Source organism: Anopheles ziemanni, chromosome 3 (genome assembly GCF_943734765.1).
Source record: "Anopheles ziemanni chromosome 3, idAnoZiCoDA_A2_x.2, whole genome shotgun sequence".
In the NCBI taxonomy this organism is placed as follows: domain Eukaryota; kingdom Metazoa; phylum Arthropoda; class Insecta; order Diptera; family Culicidae; genus Anopheles; species Anopheles ziemanni.
The window spans coordinates 41,505,249-41,523,745 of NC_080706.1; the positions used below are offsets into that span (position 1 = coordinate 41,505,249).

At 45.4% G+C, this 18,497-nt stretch overlaps 1 protein-coding gene across 1 annotated transcript in view; it reads left to right on the forward strand.

Annotated features, from left to right (window-relative positions):
- The first annotated feature begins 1,615 nt into the window (after nucleotides 1-1,615).
- The window catches only part of LOC131284747 (mushroom body large-type Kenyon cell-specific protein 1), an 82,971-nt gene continuing 66,089 nt past the window's right edge, over nucleotides 1,616-18,497 (forward strand). The window contains exon 1 of the mRNA XM_058313607.1: nucleotides 1,616-1,709. Coding sequence (XP_058169590.1) covers nucleotides 1,616-1,709 — 94 coding nt within the window. The remainder of the gene's footprint in view (nucleotides 1,710-18,497) is intronic.

Genomic DNA, 18,497 nt, shown 5'->3' on the forward strand with positions numbered 1-18,497 from the left:
TGAAATTTAAATTAAAAATAAAAAGGACAAAAAACTGCCCAACTCTGCTGGCAAACGGAAAACGGCCAGAACGCGACGGCGTCTTGCTGTCGCCCAGGAAAAATGCCATTTCTCCTTCCCATGTGGTACGCGCGCTGGTAGTGGTGGGCTCCTCCGCCAAGTCCGGGCAGGTCCTGCCGTTCGTGGGTGTGTATTAGTGGCGCTCGCTGCAACTATTGCACCCGTATCGTCCACCCTCACCCCCTGTGCACTGTACTCCCAGAGGTGGCCAAGGATTTTCCCCGTTCGAGTGGATACTTGGCGTACTTTTTATTACTTTAGCATTTCGCAACCCACCCCAACGGGTGCACTTTTTCGTTCGGCCAAAAGTGTGCGTGTGTGCTTGCCGGTGTACATTAGCAGCGCAGCTAGCACCCAACACCACCAGCGCCGCAACTATTGTGTGTCTTTGTCACTGAGCGGGTTCTTTTCCAAAGGCAACCACCCAATTTCCTCCTGGGATCCATTCTGGTCTTTTTTTTGTGTGTTGTGGCACATCCACATACATTAACTTGTATATTTCGTTTAGTTTGCCTCCTTCCGGTTCATTTTGCCACCACCACCACCACCACCACCGGGATGCACCACACTTGAGCCATTTACCTCAAATGATGCTTATGTCTTCCTCACCCTCTGAAACTCTGGGCGCTTTTTTAAAAATATATATTTTTTCCACCCGCATTTGCGTCCCTGCACGGCGTTGCGAAAACTGTCGACGCGGAAGACTAGGGGTTTTTTTCTCCGTTTCTCCTTTTACGATTAAGGCCAAGCTTTTTTTTCTATACTCCTTCAACGCATTCTCCTTCTCTTTCGAGTTGCAAATTTTTTTTCGGACACTTTTTTTCCCAACCTTACTATCGAAGGATACGGCGTTTTTTTTTCGTTCCACAATTTATCACTCCTATTTCCCCCTCTCCCCTTTTTTAATATTCTTTTACATTAATTTTCTCTAATTGTGTTTCCTCGTTGGCTTTCTTCCATTTCCATCCGCAGGATTCGAGCTGTGGTCGTCCGCGGGAGCAGTTTTGTACGTGTGCCGGTGTTGGTATCCGGATCGCGCCCGCTTTGTGCCCGAGCCCGTGTGCCGCCGGATGTTGGTGGTTTCCAGATTTCATTTCCGGTCGATCCGTACACACACACACACGTGCGCGCGTGCTGTTGAAGACGGTGTGCATTATGTGCAGTAGAGAAGTGTTGTTTTCTTGCTGCCGCGCGGTGAACGGACGATTGCAAAACGGGTGTAAACTGCAGTGAGCGGACTTCGGGCGGACGTTAGTTTTCCACAAAAATATACCAACAACAGGTGTGCCAGTGCGGCATCAACTTTCCCGTTCAGTTGCCGTTTCCTTAGAAGCGAGTTTTTCCAATCGCGAAAAGAAAATCCGGAAAAGAATCGAATCAAAAAGAAACTGCCCCCCCCGCGGAGTGGCAGTTGGCGAACGGCGGCTGGAAGCCCCGCACGAGGAAGTGCATCTCGGCATCGTTGGCCACCTGTGGCTTCGTGAGCCGGGAAAACCGGGCAGCGCACGGTTCCGATGCGGAGACGCTGAGCCAACAAACAAACCCGAAACGAACGATGGCGGACTGCTCGTACGCGCGCTGCGTCCAAGAGCGCCGCTACATAAGACGCGAGCTGGCCAAGTGGACCAAAAACATGGTGTACATAGTCGGTAAGTGGATTCCAGGGGTTACTTTTTTGTTTTAGCTTTCCATTTCCCGGTCTCCTGTTTCCCCATTATTTACCACCCGGCGCACAAAAACGGGCGAAATAGCATGTTGTTCGGGAAGCTATCATAGCGGGTCGAGAAATTAGCGCACCTTGAGCTGCAACACTCGCATGCGATTGCACCGGGCATATTTATAAAGGCTTTTCCTTGAAGCACGCTTTCCCTTGGCCTAGTGTCAGCTTCGTAGAAATAATTGATACCCGCGACTCCATCACAAATGTTTGCTACCGATACCCGTTTTGTGGCCGTTTTAAAGTGAAGGTTTTCCAATCCTTAGCCACGTTTACCTTATTTTCTCTCCTTCTTTCTCTCTCTCTCGCTATTCGTGTTCTTCTCTTTACCGGTCGCTCTCTGCGAAAGCGCGTTTGGGTGTTTTTCTTTTTCGTTTTTGCTACCGCCGTGTTGCATCGATTTTGCGTCTTACTTCCGGAGGAAAATAGTTCCTTTTTATGTTCCTCGCCCCTCGTCGTGGTGTGAATAAAAGTGTGCGACGAGGAAAGGCCCCCCATCTACCTTCCTCTCTCCCTCCCTCCGCCGGAGAATGGGTGGAAATGGAAGCGGAAGATGCCGAAGACTGTATTAGTGTGTCCGCTTTGGAGCGAGGGCTGTGCAACAAGTGAGTTTTCCGCACGTTTTGTGTGTGTTTTTCCTCCGTCGGATGCTTCTCGGTAAAGCTGGCTTCTCTTTTCGGTCTTATTTTTCCTACCCTCCAGCTCCCGGTGGGGTTTTTCCCATTTTTCCTCCCTTCTCTCCTACTTTTTTTTCGCTTTTTGTCATCCATGTTATCTCGTAACTTCGCTCACTGCTTCCCCACGCCTCGCCCATTGGCAGTGTGACTAGCAATGGTCTTGGCAATGGCGCACCCCGTCGTCGTCGTCGTCTGCTGCAGCTGTTGTTGTTGTTGTTGTTGTGGAAGTGGGGGAAAAAGGATCAAAACGATCCGTAGGACGCGCGTTCGAAGTGCACTCCAGCACGGCAGCCGTACTACACAGAGAAAGAAAGACTTTGTACATAAACGGAACAGAGTATTCCAGACACCAAAGCACACACACACACACGGCACGCACATGCATTGGCGCATTGTGTCTCTCTTTCTGTCGAAGGCGATTCCGAAAAGTAGTCCCTCGAGGAGGACGATGGAGTTGCATGGTGGTTCATTCGGTGCACAGGAAATATAATCAGGTTTTGCGCTTGTGTGTCAGCCGTTGCCACCCAGAAACCACCCCCCCCCCTCCCCCTCCTTCCCCCTTCACCAAATAAACTTGAGGGCTTTTTGTGTGGCCTTCCTTCTGGAGCTTCCTGTGCAAACACGAAAATACCAGCTCCCGGGTGCTCCCCCGTTTGCATCCCCGTTCCGCGTCACTCACCTCAATAAAGCCACTCCATCGGTTGGGTGCTGCACTCAGTAAACCGATCAATTTTTGTTGTATAACGCGGCCCTGCATTGAAACCGGCGAGCCCCAACCGGAAGACGGTGGGTGGGCCACGTCCTAGACAACGAAGAAAGCATCCTACCCCCCAGTCTGGCCAACCCACCGTCGTCCCTGTCGAAGGGAAGTGAAGGCGGAGAAGAACCATCAGCCCAAGGAGTGCCATCTCCTTAGTGGAAAGGTTGCACTTTTCTTTATCGCCTTTCGGTCGTGCCTCGGCTGCATCGTTCCCTCCTCGCACCCTCGGTAAAAGTTCTTCGAAGCCACCTCCATGCCGAAAAACTCAGCAGGAAGGAAAGGAAATGTCACTTCCTTACTGTTCCTTCTGTTCACCCAGCACCCGGTCTCTCCCTTCGAGGACATTATTGGGGGGTGGTGCTGTGGTGGTGGTCCCATTTTCGAACTCTCTTTCTCTCTCTCTCCTATACTGCTCACCCGCTGGAAAGGGCCACGAGTCGAAGACGGACTGTTTTCGCCGTCAGAATTGGGATAAAACACGTGACTGCACCGCCCCAGACGCCTGCCTTTTCGGTCGGGAGTGGAGCATACGATGGTGGTAGTGGTACGACGGGACGTATGTACTCGAGCGCTGCCATTCGAACAGGCAACAGGTTTCCGTTTCCGAACGACGAAAACAACGACAAACGACGACGACAACGACGACGACGATGGGAAGGAAAAGTTTTCTTTGGGTACCAAATCGGTTTCCAAACGTACCCTCCTCCCCCAAACCGCTCCCCGGTAGCCCCCGGTGCATTGTGGCGTCCGTCTGTGTGTGTGTGCGGGGAATGTTTGTGTGGCTTCCCGTGGCAGCTGGCGCTCGCGGAAAACAGATGGCATCTGGCGTGGTCTTTTCACACAATAAATCACAATGGCAGCGGGCCCGATATTGAGCCGATTGATGGCGGAATCGTCGCAAACCGAAATGGATCCGCGGAATGATGATAAAACGATGCGTTAGACAATCAATAAAATCAATTTGCCTCACGGTGGAGCTTCACGATTGATTTGTGGCCGCCGTTTGCCGTTCCTTGCTGGGGAAACGATCGGCACACTTTAAACGTCGATTCAAACCAACCTTCCGAGGTATTTATTTTTTATAACTTCCTGCAGTTCATATGTAAGACACTTTACAGATTCGTTAAGAAAAACTTAAAATTTATTAAAGATAAACTAGCTTAAGTAATATAATTCAATTACCCTCTCATTTTAGTGTGATTACATACTCCATAGTGACCTTGATAAGCCAGATTATTTTCAAAGGTTTCTCGTAATGAAAAGTTTAGTCCGGTTTGAAGCAAGATGTGATATGCGGAGAACCCGGTGGATATTAAGGATCTCACATACATCCAGAGGATCTTGCATTGTAGTTGATAAGGTTGATTAAGCTTTGCCGATGCGGTCTTTCTGTGTTGAGTGCACCGATTCAAGTTTTCTATTGGGTCACATCTCCTGGAGTATTGCACAGTTTTCTAGAAATTTTTGTATAGGAACCGATTCTTATATGTGTTTTGTTTTGGTTTGAAAAATGCTGATATACTCGTTTGTGAATAGAGAATGAAGTCTACTTCTGACCCAAATTTTCTTTCTGACTAAACTCAACAGAAACATTTAAAGCTCCAAATAAATATCGTGAGGATGTAGAACAGTTCAGATGTTTGTGCCTCAGAACGTATGAGACATGTTTAAACCGCGATCGATTCGGGATTAGGATTTAAGGCACACAAAACAGTGGGTTGGAGAAGGTTTTGTTTTTTGTAATCTAATAAGCAAAATTAACTCCTCAAATGAATTCTTCAGTGAAAATTACTCTAAAAGTTGGAGAAGAAAATTTTAGAGGACAGTTTCAAAATCAATGAGAGGAAGATTTTAGTTTAGATTGAAAAGTAGTGTTATAGCTATGAAGTAAGTATCAAGTAAACGTCAAAGGAATACGCCCCGGTGGCAAAATCAGCATGCTTTCTCGTTCTGTCCAATTGACAATTGATACCGCCAGAACGAGAAAGCATGATGATTTTGCCACCAGGGCGGTAGCAACTAGACAAGATTAAGCAACATTTTCAGAAATTCGTTTGAATTGAAGAAAACAGTTGTGAAGAAAATGGTTCCTCAAAATGCTAAATGGGGGAATGTGATGTGAATTATTTTTAATAATTTTGCTTAAACCCAAAACACATTTTTAAAGTGGAACCAGTTATAAAAACAAATAAATCTTAAAGCAATGTATGGGCCTCTAAAACCACGTTATGAAATTCTAAGGTTTTGATTCTGATATTATTCATTTGGTTTTCAATTCAGCTAGGACGTCAATCAACAAAACTAGCAGGAAAATTTAGTTGGACAATATTTTTCAAGACATTCCTTCTTCTGTTAATAATATCATTAATTCCTTCTTTTATAATTATTAATTGTAAGTGACAGAAAACTTCCCAACGAAGACCCCATTTTCCAATCATGCACACCCTTTAACGCCACAACTAATTGCACTCTGCAGTGGCTTACCCTGTGCTTGAAATCCACTACCTTTGAACAGCAACTAGTGGTCGCTACTCGAGTGCATCCTCGTCGCCCTCATCAGCACGTCGGACATCCGGAGCGGCACTTCTGCACCGACGTATGCCACCCGGAAGGGCTCTCGACGAAACGCACCGAATCACTTAATAACTTAATCCTTTTAACCGACACAACTGACGAGCGGCCGAAAACATTTGCCCAAACAACCGAAAACATGTGCCCAAATGTCACACAACCGTACTCCGTTCTCATGGCATGTACGTGCACGAGTGTGTATGTGTGTTGCTGAATGCTTGCTATCCTGCCATTTCCATCCAACGCTGAACGATGGTGAACGCCGGGCCGAAAGTTAAACGGCTCTCGAAATCTGAAACGATCAACTTTTTGTGGGGTAAACTTTTCGAAATTGATAGAGATAACCGGCCAGCCTGGGCTCGTTTCGCTGTTCGAGCAGAGCAGGAGGAGAGTGAAGGAATTTTATCCAGCATCGTGTCCGTGTGTTTGAGATGCGTTTAGACTCTTGCCGTACGGTACGGAACCGTTCCCATCGTCTGATTTGATTCGTTAACGTCGGACGGGAATTGTATCGTTCTTTCGTTCGCGACGAAAATACTCGATTCCGTGAACGAATCGGAGCTTCGTCGGTGTGGAATCATATCTGTTAACCTGGCTGCAGGTGGATCATGCTTTTTTGAACCGTAAAGTGTAGCCCCTTCTCGTTAAGCTGCTCGAGCTGCCAAAAGAGTGGCTAAACACAATTGAAGCTCGTGAATGTTTTCCCCGTCCCAAAACAAAACGAACGAAAGCGCAACAGGCCCACACAATCACATCCTGAAGTGTCTCTTCGTCACCGGGTGGCACTCAAAGCCCGTTACCATAAACCAACAGGATCATGCCCGACGAAACACGGACAATCGGAAAACCGGAGACTATCTCGAGCAACAAGCGGTTCGTAAAAGCGGGGTGAAATTAAAATGAAATAGACCAAAAAACAAAACAAACGTTTGCTCGAGCCAAAATGCTCCTCGTTCGTCGGATGGATGGAACGAAAGCACTCGAAACGGATGCCACAAAAAAAGCAGGACTCCCTCAGTTGGGTTTGGCTCGGCGGCCGGTTGGCGGTCGGCATAAACGGAAGCCAATTTTCCATCACCACCAACCGGACGTAGATCCAACTTTCGGCTAGTTTTTGCCTCATTCCGTGTGGGTGGAGGGTTGGTTTTTTCGTGTTTTCCTCCGTGCCCTCCGTCGGTCCTTCCTTGGAGCGGGGCTTCGAGTCTAGGAAAAATCCCACAAAATCCAGACGGAAACACGCCGGCAGACTGTTGCACATGCCCGGTTATGGCTGTCGGATTCGTTTCCTCCGTACTCGTTCTGCTGAATGGGCACCCGTTGGAAAGGAAAAAGATGGGAGGTGGGGGGCGGAGGACTTTTGGCAGGTTGCCGCTGGAAACCAGTGGCCACGGACAGAACGCAGTCGGTGTCGGAGTGGGTAACTTTTCTGGCTGGGCTTCGTTACCTGTTGGTTACTATGTTGTGCTTTCGTGCGGTGACTAGCTTTAGGGCCAACCGATGCCTGACTGGGAAGGGTGCAATAAGGATGTTTTAATGGGATCAGTTTTCAAAATTTTATTTTTGTTAGTTTTTATTTGTTTGAACTCAACAAATTGCCTTCTTAATAAAAACAGTGGTCATTTTTATGGTAATTTTTTATTTCCAACCGGCTTTCCAACGGCTTTTTAAATTCAATGCTAAATATAAAACAATAATTTCAGATCTTTTTGGTCAATCATTTTCATAGTCGACCACTCCTACAATTCTTTTTATGGGTAATTTGGCTGCTTTTTATTACACGGTATAACTCCGACGTTTTTTTATAATTTTTCAACGGTTTCATTTTTCTATATTTGTTGCTATCTTTTGGAACAAATATCCTATAAAATTTCATCCTTAAAAATTTGAACGTGTGTTTTGATGTTTTCTGCAAATATTCCAAAAAAAGTTGAAAAATTACATTTTGGGATATTGTTGCGCTTAATTATTATTATAGGATTGTTTAGTTTTAAACCTTAAATTTATGTTGGTGTTTTGCAATACAAACAGACTTGACTATGTGTACTTTCTCTTTATTGATAACTTAAGTCTTCACTTTTAATATATATAATTTGAGTCGTCACCCTACTCTTTTAGTAAATTTACTACAACAAAATTTATCCAGAGATAAACAACATTAAACAGTTCTGTGTTTTTGCTCATACACAAAACAAGAAATTAAGAACTTTTTCCAATAATCATATCAAAGATAGATAATTTAAAACAACCAAAACACACAAAACACTTTCTCTACCAAGCAATTATCGCATTTGAAAAGAAACCTAAATTTTAACCTAAGACTACCAGGCGTCTCCATTTGTGACGGATTTGGTTTTGTTTTTCGTTTGAATCACGATTCAATGAGCGATGGAGATTGTTTTCCCGTGTTCCCGTTATCCTTCGTGTGTTTTGAAAGTGATCCAACCAACCTACACGCGGGATCCATTTCATCTGGTGGCACGATATTTTTTTCTACTTGCGCCTGCCATACAAGTGGTGTTCTGTTAAAAGCGTTACCAGAACCGTACGTTGAACGTCCGGTTCCTTCGGGGATCGTGCGAACGGAGCGCGTCAAATTTTTGCACCAAACATCAAACCACCGAACGGTCAACGCGGCCAGACAATCGACTTCCCGGATGGAGGCATTTTATCTAAGTGCCGGCCGGGACTCCTTCCCGTGCCGTGAGGGACTTTTCGTGTGTACCGTTTCGGCCGGGCGGATATGGTTTGTTTGCCGTGCGGTCCCAAACTCGCGTCCGCCAGCGACGGTGGCTCGGAATGCCGTCAGGCCGGTGCTCGCGCGCGCTCGAAGATACGAAGATAATTTCCCGAGCAGTAACCGGGCCGCCGGTGGTTTGGTTTGGTTATTTTTCGACGGCACATAACGATGGCGTGTCGTCGCGGCGGAAGTTGGCTGCGTGCCAATACGCGGCGGTACGATGGAGTGCTTCGCTTGACTTTGCCGGCAGAAACACTTGTTGATGGTTACGGTTCTGCCAGGGGAGGTTGAGTCGATTCAACCGGTTGCAGAGATTCGAAGCCAGCCTCGGACCGCGCGCTGTTTGGTGGACGTTGGCGAAGGACGCGAGAATTCGTGCTGTGGGACGCTTGTGATTGCAAATTCGGTCGGGTGGTCGCGATGGTGGGGCGTGTGCGATGGGGTGGGGGTTGTGACAGTAGTTAGAGATAGTGTCGGATTGGCCGGATGAATGGAATGGTTGGCGAAAGTTTGCTTCTTGCTAGTCCTATTGTTACTACATCCGGTAGCAGCATCAACCAGCAGCATAATGTTCGAGCGCATTGTGGACATTGTTTAGAAACCAAGAGAACCGGCGGGGGATCCACTAGAAGGGGTATACTAACCCTGTTAAATCACTATATCACAAGAGAAGGGATATTTCACACCTGTTGCGTAGCCCTAGTCAGATAATCAGCAACGTAAACTACCTCCTTAACGGGAGGATCGCAACCTTAATCATCCTCATCGATTTGCATGTTGAATTCCGGCCAATAGTGTCCGCGGTTTCTTTACTTTAAGTATTACTGAGCGAAGTTCATAAAGATATATTTCCTTACATAAAACGTTTTTTTAATATGAAATTTTTTTAGAACTTTGAGATAAATTCTCTAATTGTGAAAACCAAAATAGCTGTTTTTATGACAGCGACATACGAATTGGTTAACACTGCAAAGTTTTCTTGTTACTCTTACTTTGCAAAATATCAATTTAACTGTCTTTGTTTGTTAGTCTCATTTTTAAAATGTTTTTTTTTCAATTTATATAAAGAATGAATACCAAAAATGTTACATATCACTGTTTTCAAATATTACCATTGAGCAACGAAACGTTGAAAGTATATCATTCCAATACTGTGCTTTTCGTGTTTGTCAATACTTAAATAGATTGTTTAGTAAATAATTTTACACAAATTACTTCGAATGTATTCTTAAATTGAGGTAAAAACATGCGTTATGCTTAGTATTTCTTCTATTATCACATCTTTTCACATGTTTACGTAATAAAACAAACAGGAAAGTGTTTCTCAAAACTGTACATTTGATCACACAATTTTCTGTAGTAAAGATTTTATATTGCCATTGACAACGTACCAATCCATTTCCAATTAATTTCCATAACTTTGACTTTATTTCTTATTACAATAACCATGAAAATTTTCAAGCAAGAGTTTCCTGATTAGCTATTATAGATCCATATCTTCAAATTAGAGCAGTTTACACGGTTTTCAGTGAAATGGGACCATAAAAGAATGAATATTTGCTCTACACACAATATACTTGCTAGAAACTTCTCGTATCCACATTATATGTGGATCCTCCCATACAACAAATAAAGGAACTTTACAAGTTGACAAAATATTGAAAATATGCTTGAATTGGACAAACATACTTTTAGTAAATAAAAATCCAACATGGCACTTGTACTGACATTGAAGTTTGGATACTGTTGGTACTACATCAATTTACCTTTAACTGATTTGGTAGAGAAACGTTTAATCATGTTGAGACTCGCCGTTTCAGTCGCAACATTCAGCTGACTTCACGCTAAGAATAGTCCTCTGCGAACTTGCTCTACTCACAATCCCCCGCAAGATTGGCTTCACGCGGAGCATACGCACGGTTGTTTAAGCCGAGCAACAGGTTGTCATTTTCCAGCCATTGTGGTGTTCCCTCCGCCATCCCCCGGCATCCGGTTGCGTCCTGCCACCTTCGCAACTGTTGAACCAACTGTGTTTGGTTGCGAGTGCCAACGTCTGCGAGTCTCGAAAGTGCTCCAGCACCGATGGAGTCGTATCTTTTGGTTGGGTTGGACGGATGAGATTGGATCGTTTGGTTTGTACCCGAGTACGGGTTCATCTGCCACACGTTGTGCGCTAGATGGTGCATTCGTGTTGTTCTTCGTGTATCATTTGCCCGTTTAAGGACACTTTTGGCTAAGCCGGTTAAAGTTCCCTCGAGAGGGCCAAATTTGACTTTTGGGGCTCTTTCCCTCATGCTTCTTGGCAAGCTGCTTTTTAACAAACTTGAGTCGAAGAGTTGACGTGATAAGAACTATTTACAATATTTCATTTTCTAGTGAATTCGAAACAAACCGTTTCTATTTGATTGTAAATGAAAACACTATCGAAAGACGATCTTTTCAAACATCAGTAGCTTTTGCTTCGTACAGCGCGACGTTGCTATGGAAACTCCAGCGAGTTGCAAAAGCACTCCAACATTGCCGGGGTTGGCTGGGGAAAGGCTATCGAACTTCGATTTCAGTCCGAGCTCATCGCCGGAGCCTTTCCCGGAACTCGCCAACGGAAGATCCTGGGTTCGGTTTGGCGTAGATTTTCTTTTTTCACCGACATAAGTTTTTTTTCGTTTTCGCTGCACGGAAGACGAAAAATCGTTGCTACTTTCTTGCACGCACACTTTCTCTCTTTCTCTCTCTGTCTCTGTCTCTTGCGTCTCTGTCACCATCCCTGTTGCATCGTTTTCCGGTCATGTCCAGTGCGGCTCGTACACATACAAAAGTCCCGACATTTCCCGACCAAAACTAACGAAATATAGAAAAACGCCCCATTCCTTTGCGCCGACTTCTTTGCCGACGGTCCGAAAGTCTGCCACCGGATCAGCAAGCGGGGCAAACAGGCGGAAATGGTCAAAGGAAAGCAAAACACCCTGCTCCGAAACTTACTCCCGATCCCGGCTGGAGGAAGAAATGGAAGAAGACGCGGACGAGGAACGAGGGAAGCAAAAATTAATGATTTTTTTCACATCCTTTCCCAACCGGACGATCCGCCATCGTCGCCGTTGTCGGCTGGTCGCGGTGCTCGGTTTCGGGCAGGATCTAATTTTTTCCCCCTCGACAACCCCCCTCTCTCCCGGCACCCCCCGATGTCGCCACTTCCGACGGGACAGCACGATGCGACCCGGGTCGCGATGCACAACGCTGCCAACGATGCGCTTCCTTATGTGCTTATTTATTATTCATTTCCATCCTCCACACCCCTCTTCCAACCCCGACCACCTACCCCCTCCCCCATCAAAACCCCGTGGAAAGGCGTGAGATGGCGCTCGGGAACGAAACGCGATATTGGGTCCCTTCGCTTCCTCCCTCAGAGCCCCCGCCAGACGCCTCCATTCCATCGGGGAGTGGGCGGAAGGGTGGATGTGAATGTGTGTGCTTGCGTGTGTGAGCTTGTGTACTGCTCGTGCCAGTGTCTACCAGTGCTCCTCGAGTGCTCTCGAAGGGTCAATGCAAAAACCGAATATCAAAGCCCGAGCTCCTGCCCTCATTCCAACTGCTTCCGGACTTGACTCTGGCTTCCCGAGAGCTGTAGGAAAAAAAAAGTCTCCCCCGTTCCACTCCCGCTCTCGTTCGCCTCATCGAGGGCGTGGGGATCGCCGCCCGGGAATACTTTTGCATCTTGAGCGGAATGTCCAGTTCGGGAGTTTTCGTTAAACCAAACACAAAAAATGCATTTCTCGACCACCCACTTCCCCTCGACGTCTTGCACTTTTCACTATGTGCGCGTACCGTGCTAAAAGTGGGATTGCGAAAGGCAGTGGTAAGTTTGGGAAAAACGGGTGTATGAACAGTCGACGAGGGTCAATGGGAGTGTTTTTTCATAATTTTAATTTTTAGAATTAGCAGCTTAAGTTGAGTTGAGTTAATTGATGTACTACTGTGTCCAAAAAGTAAGGTGACATTGGTACGCAAACTGTGCACGTCCAAGGTATTGGCGGATTATTATTTTTTTATTGTCGAAATATGTGTTTTTGACTTCTTCAGCAAGTTTCATGTAAAAATATTCATCAGGATAGGAGATATGATTATTTTACATATATGATATATGAGTACATTTGCAAAGTAGAAAAAATGTATTTAAATTCATCTATGGGTAACAATTTTTTTTTAGAACGGTTTGGGATTTTAAAATTTTTTTTGTGAAATTTAAAATTTTACCCTTGTTTAAAAGTAGGGCGTAGTTTACGAAAACGTAGTGTAAAATAAGGCAAAAGGGTATTGTTTCGCTTAATTTACATCTTAAAACGGATCCACAAAAAGTGAATTCAATCAAAACGCTTGTGAAAGAAAATTGAAGGCAAACAAACTATCTACTTTACTGTTATCCTCCTACTTTAAAAAAAAGCTATCAACTGGTTTGGTTTTCCTTAAAAATGAAATACTTACTAGCCTCGATTAGTCTTGATACGCAAGGTTTAAGAGAATCGCATTGCATCGAGATTTTTTATTTTAGATATTCAAAAATTTTGTTTTCAATGTGCTTAAAACAATAAATCGAAAACAGATCCTTCAAAAAATTGAAAAAAACAACATGCCCGAAAAAATGGCCATAAATTCAGGTTAGAGTGAGTGACAAACGTGAATTTACTCAATAAACATACTTTTCTCAATTATATTTAAGCGTTTTTGTTTTATATTGAATCAAATATTTATCAGCTTTCTCAATCAATAAACTCCATAGTTTTATAAATGATTTTAAGGAATAGTTCACCCGTATTCCCACTGTGCTTCGGGGAAAACGAATAGTGTATAAAAATTGCATCAGCCACTAACTTCCCCTTCCATCCAACTACCTCCTTTAGCTTCGAAAGGAACCTCGAACGGCGCTGGAAGGCATCGGAAGGGACGAAATTCGGGGAAGCGGATTTTTTCCAGATATTTTCCTCGTTGCATTTCCATCCCTCTTTCCCGCTTTCTCTCCTTCTTTCTCTATTGCGTGGCTCACTCCGTTTCGGCTTTGCCTTTAACATTTTTCAACCGTTCGCCTTTGGGTCGCGGCGTTTTCTTCACTCGCCTGTCGTTGGCTTCTTCTTAGCGCGTTGCAACAGGCGTAATTTTTTCTATCTTCACTCCAAGCGCTCTTCGCCCCTATCCCCTCGGTTAGTGCAGAGGAAAAGCGGCTCTGCTTCCACCGACCGGTTGAAGTCGAGGAAGGTGTTTTTCTTTTCTGTGTCTGTGTGTTTTTTTTTCGTTTCCCTCCTGTTTCTACTATCCACCCGCCTCTCTTCCCTGGCCCCCGAACCCGTTTTCCCATCCAAACTTGGTACGCTTGATGCACAAAGCGCAAATGCTGGCGCACACACAGAGCCATCGCAAATACCTACACATTGGGGCGGAAGTATGGAGCTCGCCTGGCTTTTTCCGTTTTTTCAGTCACGGATTCGGGGTGGCCCCGGCGGCCATCCTAGCTGACCAGCTTCACAAATTCCACCGGTGGACCCCGCTGTTATTTTATATACATTTTCAGCGACCAAACCGATGGAGCAGAATGGAAAGGCAACGCCACCGAGCGCCCCGGGACGGTTGGAAAAGTTTGTCCGGGCCGCTCCTTAAAAATAGTGCGACCATCCGGGACGGGTTTACTTTGCTTCTGTTCGCTTTTTCCCATTTTTTTTCTACCCTTTGCCAACTTCCTTCCCCACGATGTCCGTCATTTGGCCATCTGTTGCAAACGGAACCGAAACCTACTTTCTCACCCATTCCGGATGCACCATTTCGGTGTGCGGGTGTGTTGCTGCCTCCTTCCAACGGTCTCAATATGTATCCTTTCTTTCTTTGCGTTTCACAATGGCCGGAAAGAATGGATTGTTGCCGGGGTAGTTTTTGAGGATTTTCCTATATACTTTGAGCTTTCTTGTTTTTTTGTCGTTCCTAGAAAAAATTAAATTATTCCTTTTCGACCCGCAGTTATGCTGTTCCATTAGTAATTTTAATATATTATGTCTATTTATCACTGGTTCAACACTTTGTCGTGGAGTTTTATATTAATTATCTTCCTAATGTATACCATTTTTATGCTAAGCCAGTTGAACTATGTTACAATTTGTAAAATGATTATCTATTGAAAATTGTATCCTTGCCGTGACTTTAAACTGTTTTTTTTTTCAAACGTTTTTTGTTTCAAACATAAACAAACCGCATCAACAAACATGGTTTATACAAAACACCGGGCGTATCCACTTGTCGAGGCTGTAGCGAAAAACCAGTTGCGAAAACGTCAGTCTAATCGTCAACAATCCAACAGGTGGTTTCCAGTTCGGAATACGTCTTTGAAAGCATCGTCACGAGTTGCATCCGCAACAGCAAACACCCTTAACCAAGCCCTTTCACAGAACTGGAACGTAGGTCAATGGAGACGCATGGTGTTGTTTGTGGAAAAGTTTGATTATATTTTCCGAAGATGAATTACAACAAAACCGGCAAATCAAATCCCTTATTTCTTGTGCTTGTAGTGTCTTGTTTTGATCGTCAGTATTCAATTTAGTTAGACGAAAAAGCATAATTGAGTTCATTTTAATAAATTATTTCCGACAGTTTAAACAAGAATAGTTGTATGTAATGCGGGAGGCAGCATAATTCTGTTTCTAATTTTGCTATGTTTCTTCACCAAATTGCATACTTTTGTGCTTTATAAAAAAATAATATATAGACTCTGCAAGTGACTGTAAAAAACTATTCATTTTCATCTACTACGCAAAACCACCTTATACAAGTGTGAGTCCACAGATGCGCTTGTTTTTGTGGGAAAGAAACTATTTTTCCTTCACACTCTTAAATTTTAAAAGGCAAAAGAGTCTATGAAAAGGAAAGACATCGCGCGTTAATACGAAAAAAGTCCATCCTATTCGAGTGTGCGAGAAAAAGAGAAAGCATGGATAACAAAAAAAAAAGTCGTAAAAAAATCGTGAAGAGAAATAAAAATGCATCCACGAAGGACGCAGAGAGGAAGATTCGAGGGACACAGAGCCGGGCGACGGGAAGGTGTGTATGTATATAATAACATTTGGGTGCATTATGTAGTTTTCTTCCCATAGTTTTTTTTTTGCACACAGCGTCAAACAACTACGGGACACGGTTTTCCTGTTTGCCGGCCCGCGCCCCGATTCCCCGCGTTTTCCAGTAAGGGGAAAGTCGGCTTTCCTTCCCGAATTCTGCGTCCATTTTCATTCTGCGCTGCACTCAACTCCTTCGACGCACCTCAACGTCACCTACTTCCGATCGTGAGCTTTCATTTCCGTAGATTTTCTTTTTTTAAAAGCCCCACTCTCCCCCGCCGTGCCATCCGTATTTGGCCAATTTTTTGTTCACATTTAAAAATTGTTCCTCACCACCATGTTTACTGTGCTGGGAATGTGCCTGTTTGTGTGTGTGTGTGTGTGTGTGTGAGTGAGAGAGAGAAAGAGAGAGAGAGAAGGTGAAGATTTTATTTTTTTAAATCGTCTTTTTATTACCGCTCTCCACTCGTGTCTTCCCGACGGGGTTGACGGTGGCGCCGTCTTCGAGGCTACCTTCCAACCCTTCTTTCCTCAACTACCTTTTTCAGGGAGTTCCACGTTCCTTCCCTGTTTTACTTTTTTATTTTTTTGTTTTTTGCTCGTTTCGACAATTTTCGTTCGTCACTTTTCGTTCGTTCGATTCGACGCTCGTGCATCCGCTCGGACTACTTCCTTTTATAACGTGTTTTCTGGGGTTTTTCTTTTATTCGTTTTTATTTTCCTCCTCGGTCTGCCGTTTCGAGCCACCAAATCCCGAAGGATCTCGGGGCAGGACACAACCCTGCCCGCCTTCACCCGACCCGACTCGGCTCGTCCGTCTGCTGCTCGTCTGTGGGTCTTTTCTTCTCCCGCACGAACGAGCGCGCTTCTGCGTGTGTGTGTGTTTATGTTTGTATGCGATTAGATGGGTTCGTTTTTTTTTTTTGTGTGGCAACTCTTTGTTTTGTACATTTTTTAAGGACCGCTGAGCGCTGCCCCGTTCGTGCAGTCACGATGCATTTCGGCTTCCTAGTCGCTTCATCGACTTCGCGCGCTGCCTTCTCGTTTCTTCGCGCTCGCCTGCTATCTCGTTCCTGTTGCCGCTTCTCGCTCGCGCTGCACAAACACCACCGTTGGCACTATTTGGACGTGGTGGGAAAACTAGTCAAGCTCGTGGGCTTGGGGGAAGGAGCAGAGGAGGACCTGGCAGCCGTCTCTGTCTTCGTTCCACCAACCTGCGCCCCCGTCGGCCGAAATACGAATATTCGTTTGGGGTTCGCTCGGGGTTCGGCATTTTTCGGGCCATCGGGCGTTCATCGGGCGGCATCCTCCAATTTCTCCACCACCACCTGCCACCAACACCAACACCCGGAAGCGGATGCGGACAAGAAGATGTCGAATAGTGTGGCACTAGACACTATAGTGCACTAAGCGCCGCGCCTGCACTCTTCCTCCTACCTTTGGCTGGGTGGTTCGGGGTGGGGATGGGGACTTTTTCGGAACACCACCGCCCGTGAGCCACCGCTGGCGTCCCGTCCGTTGGCTGGCACATCGTCGTTTGCTTTTATTTGGACAAGTTTTTCGTCGGCGACGGCGAGTGCAACAAGTGACTCTCGCCCGGTCCGGGTCGAATCGGACGGTGTAGTAGTTCTCGAACAACAATGCCGTGCACTGCTAGTGATCCCCGGACAGTGAGATCAGGAACCCAACCCAAGCCGAGCCGAACCTTAGCCGATGCTAGGAGGCGAAATTAGTTTTTCTTTTCCTTGCCAAGTGGCATACAACCGTTGTATGCTGGAGTTTGCCAGCGCGTGTGTTGTCTTTTTTTGGACTGTAGAAAAAGGCTGACATCACCGCGGTTAACGTGTTCACCTGGAAACAATGCTGACAACACGCCACGTGTCTTGCGCCTAGTGCATAAAACCACCTGTTGGATGTGGATCCGACGATCTTCACCACGAACCCCCGTCCATACGCAGCACGCATCAGCTGACTCGCCAAGTTCGCGTGTGTACGCACCCTCCGATGGAGGCGCATGGTGTTTTTCGGTTTTGAAAAAGTGCCAAAGTGCGTTACAACAACCAAAAGACCTAGCACAGAGTGAAATAAAACTGTTTAACTGTAACTGAACACACATAAGTGAGTGAGTTAGAAGGAAATCGACTGCCGAGTCAAGCATTCAATATTCCCACGACTGCCATCTGCAAAGATGAACGATTGGAGTGGTATGACTTTCTGCAACTCAGAAACAGCTTCACTCGGTGTGCGGGGCATCATTGACCAACAGCCTAAACTACATCCTCAGCATCCCCATCGGCACCTGGCGGTGCAGCATCTGCATCACCATCGATTCTCCCCGGTGGACAGCATGGACGAAGCGGGTGAGTTGGGGATCGCTTGGTTCCATTGTAAGCAGCCGACGTCTTCGAACGTTCTACCATTGGAAGAAAGTGGCCATCTGTTCTTCTCGAAATGCCTTGCCTTTCGCCAACTCGGCTGGGCGAGGACATTTCGCTTGACTGAAGGCATGGTCTGTCGAGTGTTCCGTTCGATCGAACAAAACAGCAACCTGTTGATTCGGTTCCGTGACTGTTCGACCGGCTAACATGAGGTCTTGCCGATTTCTGAAGCCATCTAGAGCTATTTATACAACGTTTATAAATTTATTCTGGTGATTTGGTAGATGATTTATGAACTAATATTGATAAAAGGGACTCATATTGTAAATTAGTTTTCTTGAAGTGTTTCAATTTCAATTCATAATGCTGCCTCAATATTTTTTGGAATGTTTTACAGCATGTAAATGAATCATTGTTTCTTTTAAATTGAAACAACTTTGTGTTCTAATTATGACAAGAATTCCTATATTGACTATAATAACATTTCATTACCTCAAACATATGCTCGC